Consider the following 21656-nt stretch of genomic DNA (forward strand, 5'->3'; position numbering starts at 1 on the left):
TTTACTCGGCATCCCTCCTTCCCTCCCTCCCTCCCACCACCCGCCTTTGCCATCGCGACCAACAAAAAGGCGGAGACTTCTCCCCAGCCCTGACCTTCACCTCGAAACATTCATGGAAACACCTCGCCTTAAAGGGAGGCAGGAAACGGTGGCGGCTGGAAGCCTCGCAACGAGAGGGGCGGGGGGGAGAGAGAGAGGAAGAGAGGGAGGAGACGGGGAGGGAGGGAGAGAGAGAGAGAGGAGGGGGAGAGAGAGGGGGAGGGGGAGAAAGAGAGAGGGAGCAGGAGGGAGAGGGGGGAGGGAGAGAGAGAGAGAAAGAGAGAGAGGCGAGAGGGAGGGGGGAGTGAGAGAGGGGGGGGAGGAGAGGGGGGGGGAGAGAGAGGGAGGGGAGAGAGAGGGGGGAGGAGAGGGGGGGGAGAGAGAGGGAGGGGAGAGAAGAGGGAGGGGGGGGGGAGGGGGGGGAGGGGAGAGAGGAGAAGAGAGACAGAGAGAGAGAGGGACGCGGCGCCGCACCTGCTTTAAGGCTGGATGTCGGCCAGCCTCGTCACGGGACCCAGTTCTTGGAAAGTTCCCTGGAAAGCCGCTGGTGCTTTGCAGTGGAAGCGAGGAAGGGGGGGGGGGAGAGGAGAGGGGGAGGAGAGGAGACGGAGGGGAGGGAGGGGGAGGAGAGGAGGGGAGAGGAGAGGGGGGAGGAGAGGAGAAGAGAAGAGGGGAAGGGAGGGGAGAGGAGAGGAGAGGAGAGAATCCTCCCGCAATCCCCGCACCAAGGCTGGAGTAGAGCGGGCAGAGTGCCTGACCTCATTGCCGCTTGCTCTCTCTAACCCTCCCCTCGTCAACCAACTCCCTCCCCTCCATACACAACCCTCTCTCCCCCCTCCCTCTCTCTCCTCTCCCCCCCCTCTCTCTCTCTCTCCCTCCCTCCCTCCTCTCTCCCTCCATCTCTCCCCCCCCTCTCTCTCTCTCTCTCTCTCTCTCTCTCTCTATCTCCTCTCTCACCCCCCCTCTCTCTCTCTCTCTCTCTCTCTCTCCCTCGCTCCCCCCCCCTCTCTCTCTCTCCCCCCCCCCTCCCTCCCCGCACCACCGTCACGCCGACGTTGTTGTTGCCAACCCCCCAGTGAATGGCGTTTCCTTTTCGTGGGGACCGCCACTGTTTCGAGGTCAAATATCCCGGGTCAGAGAAATATGTGAAAGCAGGGAGCGTCCGTTTAGAGGCGAGAGGGGAACCTCAGGCAGTTGTGGGGCTGGAGAGCCCTCCGTTTGGTCCCTCTGCAGGGCTCGGCTCTCAGCAAACTCGCTCGTTAATGGGCGTAAAGTCTGAACCGCCGCCCATTCCTTCTGTCCAGAGATGCTGCCTGTCCGCTGAGTTACTCCAGCACTTTGTGTCTGTCTGCGATTATCGATCATGCTGAGCTTGGAGAGAAAGACAAATCATAAAGCCGTCTCTCCAGTAAACTAACTGGAACTAGTGTCTCGCTGCTCCAAACGTGGGCACACTCTCTCTGACACACTCACCGCACATCCTCGGGGTGTCACACACGCAGGGGGTTTATGTAACTCAACCCACCGACAACCCCGACTGCAAACCCCGGCCGGGGAAGGGTCTCGACCCCGAAACGCCATCAGGAGATGCTGCCTGAGCCGCTGAGTTGCCCCAGCATTCTGTGTCTGTCTCCGCCGGGCTGGAGCGAGTAGCAATCTCATTATTCCGGTTCATATCCGGAGCACATGAACTCTGGCAATGTCCCCTCACTCACATCAACAGCGACGCCCTCCGAGTATCGCGGGTCCCCGGCAGGTGACCACAGGCGAGGACTGTCCCCGGACCCTCTACCCCTCCCTCTCCCTGATCCTGTCTCCCTCACAGCTCCCTCTCCCTCTGCCTCTACCCCTCCCTCTCCCTCTGTCTCTCCCTGAGCCTCTCTCTACCCTTCCCTCTCCCGGACCCTCTCCCTCTCCCCTCTCCTTCCCCCTCTCCCTCTGTCTCTCCCTGTCACTCTGTCTCTCCCTGACCCTCTCCCTCTCTCTCTCTCCCTGAGCCTCTCTCTACCCTTCCCTCCCTCTCCCTCTCTCTCTCCCTCTCGCGTCCTTGCCTTCAGGGAGGGAGCGAGTCGTTGATACTTGTCGTTGCAAAACCAAACCCCGCTTCCCGTGGATTGGAAGCCTCTTGGAATACAAGCGAGAGCGAGGCTTTTTCTTCCCCTCGTTTGAAACTTGGAGAGCCATTTTCGTTGGAGTTTTCAGCCCCAATGACTTGCCCGGGAGCGGCGGACGATGTGAATTCGATGCAGAGTGAGCGGGGTCCGCAGCGGCAGCCGAGAGGGTCAGAAAGCGACCGGGACCGGGACCGCATCTCGGCGGCCATGGCTGATTTACAGAGGACAGGTGGGTCTCCAGCAAACACCTTCACCTCCCCTTGCAACGCACCTGTGACACACACACACACGCCCCACACACCCCCCATACACACACATACCCCACACACACACACCCCCCCCCCACCCCACACACACACACCACACCCACATATACACCACATACACCTCCCCCCACACACACACACACCCCACACACACACACACTCACAAACACCCCACCCCACCCCCACACACACCACACACACCCCCCCCCCCACCCACACACACACACACCCCCACACACACCACACACCCCCCCCCCCCACACACACACCCCCCCCCCACACACACCACACACACCCCCACACACACCCCACATACACACACTAAAGCCACCTCCAGCCGCTCTACCGCTAACCCCACTTACAACAAAAAGAAACATAAACATTCGTGATTTTTTAATTGTACAAGTCTTTTGGGAATGGACTCTCTCTGCAGTAACTCTACGTCCCGCTATCCCACGCTTCGATCTTTGGCGGAGTTGACTGAACAATTGTTTACAGAATTTCCACCGCCCTTTGCTGCTGTTGATTAAAACATAGCGATACCTGTACAAACAGTAAAAATGACCGCTACACGGTGCAATATTCGTGGTATTCGCTGAATCTTACGCGGGAATTATAGATATTTGCTTTGCGGCCGCGTTTGAAGTTATTCCATTCGTCCATTTTACCCAACAGAGACGTTTTTGCTTTGTGTTAATCTATTTTTTTGTTTCTAAAATTCCTTTCGTACATTGTTTGTTACATTGCAAATCTTACTGTCAAAGCTCAATGGCCTGGCCGCCAGTTTGACGTTTTAAAGCGATTGAAACGACATTATCTATTCAAACTTATGGAGGCTTTTGTTTTAAATAAAATCTTTAGAGTAACGGGATGGGCCAAGAGTTGAGTTATGAGTGGATATGAAATAAAGTCATATTTAAATGAAATTGGTGACATCAGATTTTCCACCTTCCTAAAGAGATGAAGTGAGATCGAAAATATAAGCACACAGGGAGGGAAATTGAGAGGGGGCCATTTGGGAAAGGCGCACAGTTTCAGGAGATACAGCGCGGAAACAGGCCCTTCGGCCCACCGAATCCGCACCAACTTGCGTTCGCCTCGTACACTAGCACCATCCCACACACTTGGGACAATCTACATTTTTTTTTAACCGAAGCCAATTAACCTACGTCTTTGTACGTCTGTACAAAGTCTGTACAAAGGCCTGTACGTCTTTGGAGTGTGGGAGGAAACCAGAGCATCCGGTGAAAACCCACGCAGGTCACGGGGAGAACGTACAAACTCCGTACGGACATCATCAGTGGTCAGGATCGAACCCGGGTCTCTGGCGCTGTAAGGCAGCAACTCAATCCATAGATCCATAGATACATAGACAATAGGTGCAGGAGCAGTCAATTCGGCCCTTCGAGCTAGCACCGCCATTCAATGTGATCATGGCTGATCATTCACAATCAGTGAATTTGTGGAATTCTCTGCCACAGAAGGCAGTGGAGGCCAATTCACTGGATGAATTTAAAAGAGAGTTAGATAGAGCTCTAGGGGTTAGTGGAATCAAGGGATATGGGGAGAAGGCAGGCACGGGTTACTGATTGTGGATGATCAGCCATGATCACAATGAATGGCGGTGCTGGCTCGAAGGGCCAAATAGTCAGGACTGAACCCGGGTCTCTGGCGCTGTGAGGCAGTAGCTCTCCCGCGCCGCCCTATTTTTGAGTTATTTCCTTTATCCCAAAAGCCCGGCCGCATTGAGGGAAGTCGATTCCCACTCCATCCAGTGCTGTTGGGGGAGTTCAGAACAAGGGGCCACAGTTTAAGAATAAGGGGTAGGCCATTTAGAACGGAGATGAGGAGGAACTTTTTCAGTCAGAGAGTGGTGAAGGTGTGGAATTCTCTGCCTCAGATGGCAGTGGAGGCCAGTTCGTTGGATGCTTTCAAGAGAGAGCTGGGTAGAGCTCTTAAGGATAGCGGAGTGAGGGGGTATGGGGAGAAGGCAGGAACGGGGTACTGATTGAGAGTGATCAGCCATGATCGCATTGAATGGCGGTGCTGGCTCGAGGGGCTGAATGGCCTACTCCTGCACCTATTGTCTATTGTCTATAATATCCATCCCGGTTTCTGTGCCGGCTAGCTGGATTCCAGTGGAGAGCGCTGCCCTCCGCTTTGAAATGTCGTGTGTAAGTGGAAGCTGGCGCGGGGTACTGCGTTCAACGGGAACCAGGCGACTGAAAACGCCAGTAGACCGTGCTCACCTTCCAGACGTGCCCGCCGTCTCCCAGCGTCAGATGGGCACAATGTGCTGGAGTAACTCGGCGGGTCAGGCAGCATCTCTGGAGAAAAAGAGACCTCATTCAACACGAAGAAGGATTCCGACCCGAAAAGTCACCTATTCTTGTTCTCCAGAGATGCAGCCCGACCCGCTGAGTTACTCCAGCACTTTATGTCTGTCTCCCACATAAACCAGCATCTGCAGTTTAGTTTAGAGACGCAGCGCGGTAACGGGCCCACAGAGTCGGCGCCGACCTGCGATCCCAGCACATTTACACATGGGATGATGTTACACAATGTTACCGAAGCCAATTAACCCACAAACCTGCACGTCTTTGGGATGTGGGAGGAAACCGGAGCGCCCGGAGAAAACCCAAGCGGTCACGGGGGAGAACGTACAAACCCCGTACAGACAGAACCCGGAGTCAGGATGGAACCCGGGTCTGTGGCGCCGTGAGGCAGCAACTCTACCCAGTTTCCCTCCGACACATGTTGCCTCCCAGCAGTGTGTGGCCGGGTGGGTGGGTGGGTTTGTGCCGCGGGCCACTGACCCTCTCCATCCAGAGACGGTACTGCAGGCACTTGGCCACACACTCCCTCGGGGCCGCTCCGACCCTCGCCTCCCTGTCGCACCTTGGTGATATTGTTCCAACGGACAAGGCCAACTACCCCAAATACGGTCTGAAGAAGGGTCTCGACCCGAAACGTCACCTATTCCTTCTCTCCAGAGACGCTGCCTGACCGCTGAGTTACTCCAGCATCTTGTGTCCATGGATACAGAGAAAATAGGCGCAGGAGGAGGCCATTCGTCCCTTTGAGCCAGCACCGCCATTCATTGTGATCATGGCTGATCATCCACAATCAGTAACCCGTGCCTGTCTTCTCCCCATATCCCTTGATTCCACTAGCCCCCAGAGCTCTATGTAACTCTCTTTTAAATCCATCCAGTGATTTGGCCTCCACTGCCCTCTGTGGCAGAGAATTCCACAAATTCACAACTCTCTGGGTGGAAAAGTTTTTTTCTCAACTCAGTGTTAAATGGCCTCCCCTTTATTCTAAGACTGTGACCTCTAGTTCTGAACTCCCCCAACATTGGGAACATTTCCCCTGCATCTAGCTTGCCCAGTCCTTTTATACGTGTACACCTGTCTTCGGCGTGCACCGGCATCAGCAGTCCAGTCCTCTCCACACCTAACATGCGGTTTAGTTTAGTCTTGTTACGAGCTCCCCACAGGCTCGATGTCCTTGCACCGCTCTCCGTTATTCGCTGGGCCTCCGTCTCTTCAGGTTTACAGTGCAAGACGGAACTGCAGATACCGGTTTCTCACGAAGAGAGACACAAAAAGCTGGAGTGACTCCGCGGGTCAGGCAGCATCTCTGGAGGAAAAAAGAAATGCGTAAATTTTCAGGTCTGAAGAAGGGTCCCGACCCGAAATGTCACCTGTTCCCCTTTTCTCCGGAGATGCTGCCTGACCCGCTGCGTTACTCCAGCATTTTGTGTGTCTCTCTTCAGATTTAACGCGGGGAGGTGTAGACTCCGTTATAACCGGGTATGCAGCTGATTGTGTATCTAATTACAGCGACAGAGTTGCTGCTTTACAGCGCTCGCAGTCTCGGAGACCGGGTTCGTTCCCGACCACGGGCTCTGTCTGTCCAAACGGAAGTTTGTACGTTCGTACCCCGTGACCGCGTGGGGTTTCTCCGGGTGCTCCAGTTTCCCTCCGCACTCCAAAGAAGCGCAGGTTTGTAAAATTGTAGGTTAATTAACTTGGTACAAGTGTAAATTGTCCCTCGTGTGTGCAGGATCGTGCTAGGCGGTGCGGACTCGGTGGGACAATTCTTCTTTCTTGCAGTTTACTGCCTTTCACCTGTTGCGTGCATAGAATTATGATGACTTCAACCATTTAACCATTTAACATAAACTATTTAAAAAAAAGATAAAACACGTAACGGTGCATTTAAAATTAAAATCCTTAAAGATGTCAACTTAAAAACACTTTCCCTAAACTTCAAATATTAACAAGTGAACCCATAAATACTCACCAGTCTCCCTCACAGGCTCTGCCCCACCAATGGTTTGGGCTGGAACAGCCTCCGCTTCGGCAGAACGCTGATTCCTGCCGCTGTCTCGCCTCCCCCCCCCTCCCTGTTTTGCTTGAAGCTCATGAATACAATAAGTACAAATGCAAAACAGCAGAATGGTGCAAAGATTGTGGTTCAATCGGAAGTAGTACAAAAAAACAACTGAAGAGCAAATAACAGAATAAGCAAATGAGAAAGAGTTAAGAGTGAGAATATGCGCCAACGCTTCCTGAAAGAGAACGTGAGAGAGGTGAATAGTTCAGGAATCCGATATCAGTGGCGACAAAGCTATTCTTAAATCTGGGTTAGACACAAAATGCCGGAGTAACTCAGCGGGACAGGCAGCATCTCTGGAGAAAAAGAATGGGTGACGTTTTGGTTCAAGACCGTTCTTCAGACCGATGTCAGGGGAGAGGGAGATCCATAGATAAGGAAGTGTAAGGTGTGAAAACATGACAAAGGGGATAGAGATCAAGGAAGATGCAGGTGAGAGAAGATAACAGGAAAGTAAACTGAGATTGAATGTACTCGGAGGCAGCGAGACTGGTCAGAGAACTAGGAAGGGGCAGAGATGGAGAGAGGGGGAATGCAAGGGTTACTTGAAGTTAGAAAATCTGGATTTCCCAAGTTTTCAAGGTCCTACATCTTCTCCCAGTACATAGAGCATATACAAGTACAGCACAGGAACAGGCCCTTCGGCCCACTAGATCTGTGCTGAACATAATGCCAAGATAAACCAAGCTCATTTGCCTGCACGTGATCCATGTCCTTTGACTCACTGCATAGTGCATGTGCCTATCTAAAGCCTCTTCAATGCCATAGTCGTATCTGCCTCGACCACCCCACCTAGCAGAAGGTCCCAGGCACCCACCACTCTCTGCAGAGAAAAGGGAAAGCAGGCATCCTTGTCGATATTTGCAGCCTTCCTGATGCAGCGCAATATGAAGGTGGACTGGTTGGAAGGAGGCCGAGTGTGTTGTCAAATGCACAGTACAGTGAGGTACAGATACAATGAAAATCTTGCTTGTAGCAGCATCTCAGGCACACAGACCCAGACAGCACACAGACCATGTTGTACATAAATTATACAACACAGTGAAAAGAAAAGACTTGCAAAACCAAGATATTTGTGGGCAGCACGGTGGCGCAGCGGTAGAGTTGCTGCCTTACAGCAAATGCAGCGCCGGAGACCCGGGTTCGATCCCAACTATGGGTACGGAGTTTGTACGTTCTTGCCCCGTGACCTGCGTGGGTTTTTCAGTCAGAGAGTTGTGAATCTGTGGAATTCTCTGCCTCAAAAGGCAGTGGAGGCCAATTCTCTGAATGCATTCAAGAGAGAGCTGGATAGAGCTCTTAAGGATAGCGGAGTCAGGGGGGTATGGGGAGAAGGCAGGAACGGGTTACTGATTGAGAATGATCAACCGTGATCACATTGAATGGCGGTGCTGGCTCGAAGGGCCGAATGGCCTCCTCCTGCACCTATTGTCTATTGTCTATTGAGATCTTCGGTTTCCTCCCACACTCCAAAGACGTACAGTGTTGTAGGTTAATTGGCTTGGTATAAATGTAAACATTTTCGCTAATGGGTGTAGGATAGTGTGAATGTGTGGGGATCGCTGGTCGGCGCGGACCTGGTGGGCTGAAGGGCCTGTTTCCGCACTGAATCTCTAAACTAAACTAAACTAAACTAAACTAAAGAATTAGTGCAAAACAATATTGTGTTCAGTTCTGGGCAACATGTTACAGGAAAGATGTTGTTAAGTTTGAAATGGTGCAGAGAAGATTTGCAAAGATGTTGCCAGGACTCGAGGATCTGAGCTATAGGGAGAGGTTGAGCAGGCTGGGACTCTACTCCCTGGAGCGCAGGAAAATGAGGGATGATCTTATAGAGGTGTACAAAATCATGTGAGGAATAGATAGGGCAGATGCACAGAGTCTCTTGCCCAGAGTGGGGAAATCGAGAACCGGAGGGCATAGGTTTAAGGTGAAGGTGAAAATAATTATTAGGAATCTGTGGGGTAAAACCTTTCACACAAAGGGTGGTGAGTGTAAGGAGCAAGCTGCCAGAGGAGGTAGTTGAGGCAGGGACTATCGCAATGTTTAAGAAGCAATTAGACAGGTATATGGAGAGGGCAGTCACGGTGGCGCAGCGGTAGTGTTGCTGCCTTACAGTGCCTGCAGTGCCGGAGATCCGGGTTCGATCCCGACTACGGATGCTGTCTGTACGGAGTTTGTACATTCTCCCTGTGACCTGCGTGAGTTTTCTTTGAGATCTTCGGTTTCCTCCCACACTCCAAAGACGTACAGGTTTGTAGGTTAATTGGCTTGGTGTATGTTAAGATTGTCTCTCGTGGGTATAAGATAATGTTAATGTGGGGATCGCTGGTCGGCGCGGACCCGGTGGGCGGAAGGGCCTGTTTTCATACTGTATCCCTAAACTATACAAAAATAAAGACAGGTTTAGAGGGATATGGGCCAAACACAGGCAAGTGGGACTAGTGCAGATGGGACATGTTGGCCGGTGTGGGCAAGTTGGGCTGAAGGGCCTGGTTCCACACTCCATATATCACTCCATGTCTCTACGACTGAGTCCATGAAAGCACAAAAGGTGTTCTGTCAAGAACCTGATGGTTGCAGGAATGTAGCTGTTCTTGAAGCTGGTTACGTGGGACTTCAGGCTTCTGAAACAAAGGCATGGCCAGGTGGTGGGGCTCCTTGAAGATAGATGCCATCCTCTTGAGGCAGCACCTCATGTATGTGCTTTCAATGTTGGGGAGGGCTGTGCCAATGATGGACTGGGCTGTGTCCTCAAATCTCTGCAACTTCTTGTGCATTTGAATTGCTGCCCCAATTCACGTTTAGTTTAGCGATACAGCATGGAAACAGCCCCTTCGCCACACCAAGTTCTCGATGACCATCGGTCACCCGTTCCCACCAGTTCTATATTATCCCACTTTCGCATTCGCTCCCAAACATGTGGGGGCAATTTTACGGCCGCCTTTGAACCTACAAACCTGCACGTCTTTGGGATGTGGGAGGAAACCGGAGCACCCGGAGGACACCCACGTTCACACGGGGAACGCGCAAACACCACACAGACAGCATCCGAGGTCAGGATGGAACCTAGTCCTCTGTTGCTGTTGAGGCTGCAGCTCTTCCAGCTGCACCACTGTGCATTTGCAACTATATTTTCTACTGTACATCAGTAATAGTCTGTAAGAGTATTTGGTAACATGCCAGACTTTAAACGTCAGTAAAGGCACCAGCACGTCTTCCTCATGATTATATTGCGATTCAGTTTAGAGTTTAGAGATACAGCGCGAAAACAGGCCCTTCAGCCAACCGTATCCGTGCCGACCAGCGATCCCCGCATATTAACACAATCCTACACCCACTAGGGACAATTTCTTTTAACATTTACCAACCCAATTAACCTACATACCTGTACGTCTTTGGAGTGTGGGAGGAAACCGAAGATCTCAGAGAAACCCACGCAGGTCACGGGGTGAACGTACAAACTCCGTATAGACAGCACCCGTAGTTAGGATCGAACCCGGGTCTCCGGGCGCTGCATTCGCTGTAAGGCAGCAACTCTACCGCTGCGCCACCGTGCCGCCGTTCAGTAATGAGCTGATGGACTGGCCTGTGTTCATCATTCTACGCAAGTTCAGGCAGTCTCGAGCAGAGCAGTTGCCACACCAGGCTGAGATGCATCCCGCCTGAATACTTTACATCGTGCATCTATAGAAGTTCAAGAGAATCCTTGTGGACATGCTGAATCTTCTCAGATGTCCAAGAGTAAATATTCTGATGTGCTTTCTTGATCAGCACATCAGTGTGAAGGGACCAGGTTAGGTTGCTGGTCGTACAGATCCTAGGAACTTGAAGTTGTTGACTATCTTTGCAGTACCTCTATTGATGAGAATGGGGTTGTGTTCACTGCAACCTCTCAGCTACCTTAGGTCAACATCACACACTTTCATAGTAGTGCTAGTATGGCTGATCTATCTCTCCCTCTCATCCCCATTCTCCTGCCTTCATTCCCATAACCCCTGACACCGTTACCAATCAAGACTGCCCCAGCACTGTCACCAAGATGTAAAGGACAGGCCCAGTAAACCTTGAGGGGAGGGGCGGGGAGTGTTACAAGGTGAATCTTTATTTGCTTGTTCAAAGAAGGCACAAAATGCAAAAAGTAAAAGAGGCATCTTTTGTCAACAGTTAACAAATATATTATGTCTTTGGCTACTGACGCACAGATGTTTACTAAAAATCAATGTTAATTTGTAAAAAAAAAACACAGTACATGCACATTATTTTTACTTTCATTGTTTACAACATTTTTGTTTGCTAACATTGTTGGATGTGGCTACAAAGCCTCACCTGTGGCTAGTTAATGATTTCTACAGAACTATTGCGGACTGAACTGAAATCAGATGGAGTAAAGGCCAGAAGTAGTAAATCATAATTAATGGGAGATTTATTGGAAACATTGCTCGTGAGGTTCGGTCTGATAGGGCAGATGCCATGCCTGCAGCTGCTGCCCATCTCTCTTTTTCTTTATCCAAAAGGCCCTTTTGATTTATTTGTTAAATTACACATGGGCATGTCACAAGTTGTCACATTTTGTTATTGAGGCAAAGCAAATCCTAACAGAGGAAAAACAAGCTAATCATTAATCTGGATTCCAAAATGCCCGTCACAAGGTTGGGCCTCATGTCAAACAACTGCTGTTATTTGGATTCTTACTGACTATGTGAACATTTAAAGGGCCTGATCTACACGATGGCCCAATATTACAACTATGCTCCAGATAGTGTTGCCAACTGTCTATTAGCCAACTGTATTAGCCAGGACATCCCGTATTTTGGGCGCAATTGGTTTGTCCCGTATTAGGGGGGGGGGGGCGCTGTAGGCCCCGACGCTGTAGGCCCCGACGCTGTAGGCCCCGACACTGTAGGCCCCGACACTGTAGGCCCCGACACTGTAGGGCCAGACACTGTAGACCCCGACACTGTAGGGCCAGACACTGTAGGCCCCGACACTGTAGGCCCCGACACTATAGACCCCGACACTGTAGACCCCGACACTGTAGGTCCTGACACTGTAGAACCAGGGGTCGCAGTTTAATAATAAGGGTTAGGCAATTTAGGACTGATATGAGGAAAAACCTTTTCACCCAGAGAGTTGGGAATCTGTGGAATTCTCTGCCACAGAAGGCAGTGGAGACCAATTCACTGAATGTTTTCAAGAGAGAGTTAGACATAGCTCTTAATGCTAACGGAATCAAGGGATAAGGGGAAAAAAACAGGAACGGGGTACTGATTTAGGATGATCGGCCTTGATCATATTGAATGGTGGTGTTGGCTCGAAGGGCCGAATGGCCTACTCCTGCACCTATTTTCTATGTTTCATAAGGTGCTTTCAATACTAACTAAGCACGAACTGTCTTGGTTGCATCAAGCTTTTGCATTGGAGTAATAAAAAATAAAAAAAAGGTATGTAGGTTAATTGGCTGGGTAAATGTAAAAATTGTCCCTAGTGGGTGTAGGATAGTGTTAATGTACGGGGATCACTGGGCGGCACGGACTTGGAGGGCCGAAAAGGCCTGTTTCCGGCTGTATATATATGATATGATATGATATGATATATTGAAATTCCTTTTGTTTATTGTGTTACGTACGAGTACCGTGTTTACAGAGCTGCTGTACTGTGCTGCTGAATTTTATTGTTCCATTTTTGTTACATATGACAATGAAACGTTCTTGACCCTTGAGCTTTATAGCAGATTCTTTTAAATGCAACAACAAAATTAAGTGGCTTTGTGGAAAGCAATTGGCCTACGTGATGCCCAGGACTTGTTTGCATTGCTTGACAGGGTCTAGAGAGGGATTTTGTTAAATTTCTATTCCCTGGCTTCTTCAATTTGTTTAGGATGGCCATTTGCTTTGGATGGAACCAGTCTACAGTCTTGACTTATTTAGCAGATGTTAAATGGTTCAACGGTGCTTTCTTTATTTGTCAGATATATGCAACTGCACAATGAAATTCTTCTTGCATATTCACACATGTGGGTGCCGCCATGTTTTAGCGCCATGGTTCGACCAAGTCCAAAGTCCGGTCGGCCCGCTTGCTCGGTCTGCTGGAGCAGTTCCTGATCCGGGAAAGCCCCAGGCTCCTGCAGGGCCTCCTCCGTCGCCTTCAACCAGGATGCAAGGAAAATGTTCCCAATGTTGGGGGGAGTCCAAGTCCAGAAGCGGGGGCCACAGTCTAAGAATAAAGGGGAGGCCATTTAAAACATAGGAGAGAAAAAAACTTTTTCACCCAGAGGGTTGTGAATTTGTGGAATTCTCTGTCAGAAGAAAGCAGTGGAGGCCAATTCACTGGATGAATTTAAAAGAGAGTTAGATAGAGCTCCAGGGGCTAGTAGAATCAAGGGATATGGGGAGAAGGCAGGCATGGGTTACTGATTGTGGATGATCAGCCATGATCACAATGAATGGAGGTGCTGGCTTGAAGGGTCAAATGGCCTCATCCTGCACCTATTTTCTATGTTTCTATGTTTTAACCGGATCGGCCCGCGCACCGACGTCCCTCTCCTCTCCTCTCCTCGCCCAGCCATCTTTGTGTCCCGGGGGCGCCTCCTTCAGGTGACCTTGAAGGTGCTGGAGGCACCTCCCTCCTACCAGCCCACGCTCCTCGCATTCGATGTCCTCAGTGGCGCCCTCCCGGTTATGCCGTCTGCCGGGCCTTCCTGGACATCAGGTGAAGGCAGCGGTGGAGCATGGGGGACCTTATCTACAATCCATGTAGATGGTATCCACTGTCCCACCCTCATCGATCACCTCCTTAAAAAACTCAATCAAGTTAGACACAACCTGCCATTAACAAAGCCATGCTGACTGTCCCTAATTAGCCCATTCTCTTCCACATGGGAGTACATCCTATTCCATAGAAACATGGAAACATAGAAAATAGGAGGCCACTTGGCCCTTCGAGCCAGCACCGCTATTCATTGTGATCATGGCTGATCATCCATAATCAGTAACCTGTGCCTGTCTTCTCCCCATACCCCTTGATTCCACTAGCCCCTTGAGCTCTATTTAACTCTCTTTTAAATCCGTCCAGTGAATTGGCCTCCACTGCCTTCTGGCAGCGAATTCCACAAATTCACAACTCTCTGGGTGAGAAAGATTTTTTCTCACCTCAGTTTTAAATTGCCTCCCCTTTAATCATAGACTGTGGCCCCCAGTTCTGGACTCATCCAACATTGGGAACATTTTTCCTGCATCTGGCTTGTCCAATCCTTTTATAATGTTATACATCTCTATGAGATTCCCTCTCATCCTTCTAAACTCCAGTGAATACAAGCCTAGTTTTTCCAATCTTTCCTCATATGACACTATGTACCACCATCAATTTATCTGTTGTTTAGATATAATTAGACAGGCAGCATCTCTGGAGAGAAGGAATGGGTGACATTTTGGGTTCTGAACAAGGGTCTCGACCCGAAATATCACCCATTCCTTCTCTCCAGAGATGCTACCTGTCCCGCTGAGTTACTCCAGCTTTTTGTGTCTATCTTCAGTTTAAACCAGCAGCTGCAGTTCCTTCTTACACACACAAAATCTACTTAAGACTGATTGAAAGTGTATTCATCTAATTATATGCAAACAACAGATATATTGACGGTGGCGCAGCGGTAGAGTTGCTGCCTTACAGCGATTGCAGCGTCAGAGACCCGGGTTCGATCCCGACTACGGGTGCTGTCTGTATGGAGTTTGTATGTTCTCCCCGTGACCTGCGTGGGTTTTCTCCGAAATCTTTGGTTTCCTCCCACACTCCAAAGACATACAGGTTTGTAGGTTAATTGGCTTGGTAAAAGTAAAAGAAATGTAGGATCATGTTAATATGGGGGACCGCTGGTCGGCGCGGACCCGGTGGGCCGAAGGGCCTGTTTCTGCGCTGTATCTCTAAACTAAATTGCCAAAAACCTGAAGAGTGCTCATTACCAAACATTAACAAATGGAACTAGAGGATTGGAACAGTCCAATTAAAAGTAATATCAAACAAGCGTTTTCAAAAGTGTGACCGTGAACAGAGCAAAGGATGAAATAAAATCTTTTATTTCATCCCAAAACTGAAAGACAAAGATAGTGCTGGAATTCACAGCTTGAATGTAACCCACTTATTTCTTTCCGTTTTTAATATTTTAAAAACGGATTAAATGTTTAGTATTGGGAAGATTTCTGTTGATTAAGATTTCTGAAGATCTATGTAGATCAGATGAAGCATTAGTTTGAATTCAGTGGTTTAAATTCATTCAGTGGTACAAGCATCATAGTAGCTTCCAACTTTCCACCTGTCACACAGCTTGTGAAAACAACTTCTGTGCTGCACCCTAGGTTAATAAATTAATCTCAATATTTTCATAATAACGTTTTCACAGAAACATGACTGCAAGATAACATGACACGTACATGATGGCCAGCTTGTAAGATTACCTTTGGTATTGTCTGTGCATCTCCCTCCAGCAGTTCATTGTCTAGATTTTCCACTGGTGGTCATAGCCTCAGAATTAAAGGCCGCTCTTTTAGAAAGGAGGTGAGGAGGAACCTCTAGAGATAGAGGGTGGTGAATCTGTGGAACTCATTGCCACAGAGGGCTGTGGAGGCCAATTCTCTGAATGCATTCAAGAGAGAGCTAGATAGAGCTCTTAAGGATAGCGGAGTCGGGGGGTATGGGGAGAAGGCAGGAACGGGGTACTGATTGAGAATGATCAGCCATGATCACTTTGAATGGCGGTGCTGGCTCGAAGGGCCAAATGGCCTCCTCCTGCACCTAATGTCTATTGTTTATTGTCTATAAGTCAGTGGATATTTTAATGGCAGAGATAGACAAGTTCTTGATTAGAACGGGTGTCAAGGGTTATGGGGAGAAGGCAGGAAAATGGGATTAGGTGGCAGCGATCAGCCATGATTGAATGGCGGAGTGGACTTGATGGGCCGATGGGCCTAATTCTGCTCCTATAACTCGTGAACTTGTCCCTACCAGGGGCATACACAACTGGACGTTAGTTTAGTTTAGAGATACTACACGGAAACAGGCCCTTCGGCCCACCGAGTCCGTGCCAACAAACGATTCCAACACACTAACACTACCCGACACACACTGGGGACAATTTACATTCATACCAAGCCGATTAACCCACAAACCGGTACTTCTTTGGAGTGTGGGATGAAACCGGAGCACCCGGAGAAAACCCACGCAGTCACGAGGAGAACGTATAAACTCCGTACAGACAAGCACCCTTAGTCAGGATAGAACCCGGGTCTCTTGCGCTGTAAGAGCTCCACCGCAGTGCCAGTCGTAGATTGATTTAAATCAAGTTAAACGAAGGAAATTCATAACATCTTACAGCACAGGAAATCGTTCAGTCAAAGATAGACACAAAAAGCTGGAGTAACTCAGCGGGTCAGGCAGCATCTCTGGAGAGAAGAAATGGGTGACATTTTGGGTCGAGACCCTTGTTCAGACTGAAAGTCATGGGAAAGGGAAACGAGAGATATAGACGACAATGTAGAGAAATAAAGAACAATGAATGAAAGATATGCAAAAAAGTAACAATGATAAAGGAAACAGGCCATTGTTATCTGTTTGTTGGGTGAAAATGAGAAGCTGGTGCGACTTGGGTGGGGGAGGAGGTGTAAGCAAGGGAAAGGATGTTTTTTTTCCATTGTGCGTCACTGCTGGTTGCTCCTTCAAAGCCTATGTTACGTAGGCAGCAATGTAGGCAGCAATATAGGCAGCGATGCAGGCAGCTGGTTAAGCAATGGCCACTAGTTCAGTTTAGTTTAGAGATACAGCCATATATCTCTCATTTTCCTTTCCCGTGACTTTCAGTCTGAAGCAGGGTCTCGACCCGAAACGTCACCCATTCCTTCTCTCCAGAGATGCTGCCTGACCCACAGAGTTACTCCAGCTTTTTATGTTTAAACCAGCATCTGCAGTTCCTCCCTACACAAATCGTTCGGTCACTTGTGCCCATGACGTCTCCACCTGGAACCTTATAATTTTGTCCCTTTCAAGTATTTCTCCAGTTGATCTTGAGATGAGTTTATTATTTGTTCCCATTGTGCATCACTGCTGGTTTCTCCTTCAAAGCATGCGTTTCCCAGGCAGCCGGGTGGGCAGCTAATTAAGCAATGGGCACTAGTTTAGTTTAGTTTAGAGATACAATGCGGAAGCAGGCCCGTCAGCCCACCGAGTCCATACCGACCAGCGATCCCCGTGCATCCTGCACACACTAAGGGACAATTCACAATTTTTACCAAAGTCAATTTACCTACAACCCTGCACGTCTTTGGAGTGTGGGAGGAAACTGGAGCACTCGGGGAAAACCCATGCAGGACACGTGGAGAATGTGCAAACTCCGTACAGACAACACCCGTAGTCAGGATCAAACCCGGATCTCTGGCGCTGTATGGCAGCAACTCTATCGCTGCGCCACCGTGCCGCCCACATCGGTTGTCACCTTTATCGTCCTCCTCCACCTACGCAATGTTCACAATCAGAAAATGGTTCCTGATGGCCTTTTGATTCTGGCTGCTGGTGTTGAGGGGGGGGGGCTGGCGATTTGAGAAACCACCCATCTATGATCTGTGTGCTCTGTCAGTAACACACAATGGACATGTCCCTACATTATGTTGGGTGGATGCAAAAGCAGAGATATGGAAGGGCGTGGTGATACTGTTGAGTTTAGTTTATTGTCACATGTACCGAGCTACAGTGAAAAGCTTTTGTTGTGTGATATCCAGTCAGCAGAAAGATGATACATGATTACAATCAAGCCATCCATAGTGTAGATACATGATAAAGGAATAACGTTTAGTGCAAGATAAAGTCCAGTAAAGTCCGATCAAAGATAGTCCGAGGGTCTCCAATGATGTAGATAGTAGTTCAGCACTGCTCTCTGGTTGTGGTAGGATGACTCAGTTGCCTGATAACAGCTGGGAACAAACTGTCCCTGAATCTGGAGGTGTGCGTTTTCACACTTCTGCACCTTTTGCCCGATGGGAGAGGGGAGAAGAGGGAGTGGCCAGGGTGCGACTCGTCCTTGATTATGCTGCTGGCCTTGCCGAGGCAACGTGAGGTGTAAATAGTCAATGGAAGGGAGGTTGGTTTGTGCGATGGTCTGGGCTGTGTCCACAATTCACTGCAATTTCTTGTGGTCTTGGATGGAGATGTTCCCAAACCAAGCTGTGATGCATCCTGATAAAAGGCGAGTGCTTAATATATGATCACAGCAGCAGTGTGGTAAATGGTGGGAATTATGTCCAGGGACCTGGTCCATTGGTCCAGAGACAAGAGCACAAAACCCCCATGTTCGCTGGAACTGTAAATGAAATGACTGAGGAGTAAGAAGCTAGGATGAAACTACCTAAGGCTGCAAAAACCTATACCTTTAGGAAGGAGATGAGGAGGAATTTCTTTAGTCAGAGGGTGGTGAATCTGTAGAATTCTTTGCCACTGAAGGCTGTGGAAGACAAGTCAGTGGATATTTTTAAGGCAGAGACAGATAGATTCTTAATTAGTCTGGGTGTTAGTGGTTATGGGGAGAATGCAGGAGAAAGGGGTTGGGAGGGAGAGCTAGATCAGCGATGATTGAATGGGGGAGTGGACTTGATGGCCTAATTATGCTCCTGCGACTATGAACTTATAAAACATCAGGGAAGGCGATCTGCCATTCTTACCACATCTGGCTTCTGACACCAGAGCCAAGCATGTGGTTGATTTTTAACTACATCTTCAGTTCAAAAATAATTTGGAACAGATGTCCACAACTTTGGAAAATTGAAGCAAAATGTGACTACCAGTTCTCACAGGGAGGAGGTCTTGTTGAAGGAGACTGCAGATGGGAATATCCATGTGCCACATTATCCATGTGGTAGAAGCCTGGAAGCCCAGTTTCTGAACAGGTCTGAGGAAGGGTCTCAACCCAAAACATCACCGCTTCGGTCTGAAGAAGGATCTCGTCCCGGAATGTCACCTATTCCTTGTCTCCGGAGACCCGCTGAGTTACTCCAGCTTTTTGTGAATATCTTCATTGTAGACCAGCATCTGCAGTTCCTTCCTGCACACTTCTGATCAGTGCAGATGTCCATAGACCCTTTTGTGTTTCCAGAGTTACTATCAAGCCAGCCCCCTCGCCTTGACTCCAGAACTCCAGTTGTACAACTCAAAGCACAACTTGACCATCCCAACTGGCCAATGTCCTCCTCCTTGACATTGTTGAAAATATTTATGGTCCCTCCCATCATGACGTTGATCATTCGAACATGTCCAGAACCTAGGGTTGCCAACTGTCCCGTATTAGCCGGGGCATCCCATATTTTGGGCTAAATTGGTTTGTCTCATACGGGACCGCAAGTCCCTTATTAGGCCCGGGAGGGTGCTGTAGGCCCAGATGCTGTAGGCCCGGATGCTGTAGGCCCCGACACTGTAGGCCTGGATGCTGTAGGCCCGGACAGTTTAGGCCCGGACAGTGTAATAATAATAATAATAATACATTTTATTTATATAGCGCTTTTCATATACTCAAAGACGCTTTACAGAGATTTTGAGAACATAGGGAAATTAATAAATAGATAAATAAGTAAATAAATAAATGAACAGAGAAAGGAGACAGTAGGTGAGGTGACCTTCAGTGGTTGAAGGCAGTACTGAACAGGTGAGACTTCAGCGATGTTTTGAATGTGGCCTGGACGCTGTAGGCCCGGACAGTGTAGGCCCGGATGCTGTAGGCCCGGATGCTGTAGGCCCGGACAGTGTAGGCCCGGACAGTGTAGGCCCGGACAGTGTAGGCCCGGACGCTGTAGGCCCGGACGCCGTAGGCCCGGATGCCGTAGGCCCGGATGCTGTAGGGCCGGATGCTGTAGGCCCGGACGCTGTAGGTCCCGACAGTTTAGGTCCTGATACTCTAGGTTTCTGACATTTTAGCTCAGGACAGTCTAGGTCCGGCGGCCCGGGCGCCGCCTAATTGAAGTTGCCTTGCGACCCACCTCCCGGCCCGGGCAGCCGTCATTGGTGGAGGGGGAGCATGTGGCCGCTGGCTGGGTGGGGTCACGTGGGGCGCGGGGCGGTGATGTCACCTTGTCCCGTATTTGGGAGTGAGATAGTTGGCACCCCTACCAGAACCGCAAAAACCCTCTGGAAAATGTTTCCTACCAGAACCGCAAAAACCCTCTGGAAAATGTTTCCCAGTGGGAACAGTAGAAGTCTGTGTCGGTGACTGGATCGGGGCTGCCTCCTGCACCCATGCAGAACTCAGTGAACGCATCAACTTTACCACTAACTTCCATCTGCCCTCAAATTCACCTGGACTATCTCTGACAACCACCCCTCCTTTCTTGACCTCACTGTTTCCATCACAGGGATAGACTACTACTAGTAGGCCATCGACTACAAACTGACCGACTTCCACGGCTAACTTGACCACACCTCCTCCCACCCTCCTCTTGCAAGGATGCCATCACTTTTCTCTGTCTCCGTCGCTTCTGCCCCCAGGACGAGACTTTCCACTCTTGGGCATCGCGGTGGTGCAGTGGTAGAGTTGCTGCCTCACAGCGCCACAGACCCTGACTACGGGCGCTGTCAGTGCGGAGTTTGTACTTTATTCTCCCCATGACCTGCCTGGGTTTTCTCCGGGTGCTCCGGTTTCCTCCTACACTCCAAAGATGTGCAGGTTTGCAGGCTAAGTGGCTTGGTAACATTGTAAATTGTCCCCAGTGTGTGTAGGATAGCGTTGGTGTGCGGGGATCGCTGGTCGGAGAGGACTCAGTGGGTTGAAGGGCCTGTTTCCACGCCGTATCTCTAAACTAAAAATATGTAACACCTGGTACTACACCTTCTCTCTCACTTCCAACGGTACTTGCAGGTGAGACAGAGGTTCATGTGCTGCCCTTTGAATCTCATCTATTGCGTTTGGTGCTCCCAAGGTGGGCTGCCCTACATTGGTGAGACCAAACGTAGACTAGGCGAGCATTTCACCTTACACCCACGCTCGGTCCTCGAACATCCTTCCCACGCCCTCACTGACCAGCTCCTTTGACTCCCTCAGTAGCTGAAGTGTCGAAAAAGGCAACAGTGAAAGTTTATTAAAGTATAATGGTGGTGCAGCAGTAGAGTTGCCGCCGCACAGCGCCAGAGACCCCGGTTCGATCCCGACTACGGGTGTTGTCTGTATGGGAGTTTGTACGTTCTCCCTGTGACCTGCGTGGGTTTTCTCCAAGATCTTTGGTTTCCTCCCACACTCCAAAGACGTGCAGGTTTTAGGTTAATTGGCTTCGTAAATGTAAACATTGTCCCTTGTGGGTCAAGTGTATATGTGCGGGGATTGCTGGTCGGCGTGGACCCGGTGGGCCGAAGGGCCTGTTTCCGCGCTGTATCTCTAAACTAAAAAATAAACGAAACTATTGAAAATTACCACCAAGGCCCCAATTAACTTTTAAAACAAAAACCGTAATCTACAAAATCCCTTCCATCGCTGGGACGTTTCAGCACACACCTGCTCGGTCCGCCAAGGCCTGCTGGATCTCCCGCTTGCTGGTCAGTTTGATTCTGCTTCCCATTCCCACACCAACCTTTCTGTCCATTACTAGAGAGATGCCACACGCACACTGGAGGAACACCTCGTGTTCTGCTTGGATCGCTCACAACCCAACGGTACAAATATTGAATTCTCCAATTTCAAGTGAAACCTCCCCCTAGCCCCATCTCATTCCTCTTCCACCCACTGTGACGTGGACATTTCTCCTGTTATCTCCCCCATCCCAGTCACTCACTCTGCTCCTTTCCTCTCCTCTGTAATCTCATACACTCATCTCTCATT

General features: G+C 49.6%; 1 protein-coding gene across 1 annotated transcript in view; it reads left to right on the top strand.

Moving 5' to 3' along the window:
• Positions 1 to 2216: 2216 nt before the first annotated feature.
• Positions 2217 to 21656, top strand: part of LOC144605131 (suppressor of cytokine signaling 2-like) — a 30630-nt gene continuing 11190 nt past the window's right edge. The window contains exon 1 of the mRNA XM_078420203.1: positions 2217 to 2382. Within this exon, the coding sequence (XP_078276329.1) occupies positions 2247 to 2382 (136 nt within the window). The 5' untranslated portion in view covers positions 2217 to 2246. The remainder of the gene's footprint in view (positions 2383 to 21656) is intronic.

Source organism: Rhinoraja longicauda, chromosome 23 (assembly GCF_053455715.1).
Source record: "Rhinoraja longicauda isolate Sanriku21f chromosome 23, sRhiLon1.1, whole genome shotgun sequence".
Taxonomy (NCBI): domain Eukaryota; kingdom Metazoa; phylum Chordata; class Chondrichthyes; order Rajiformes; family Arhynchobatidae; genus Rhinoraja; species Rhinoraja longicauda.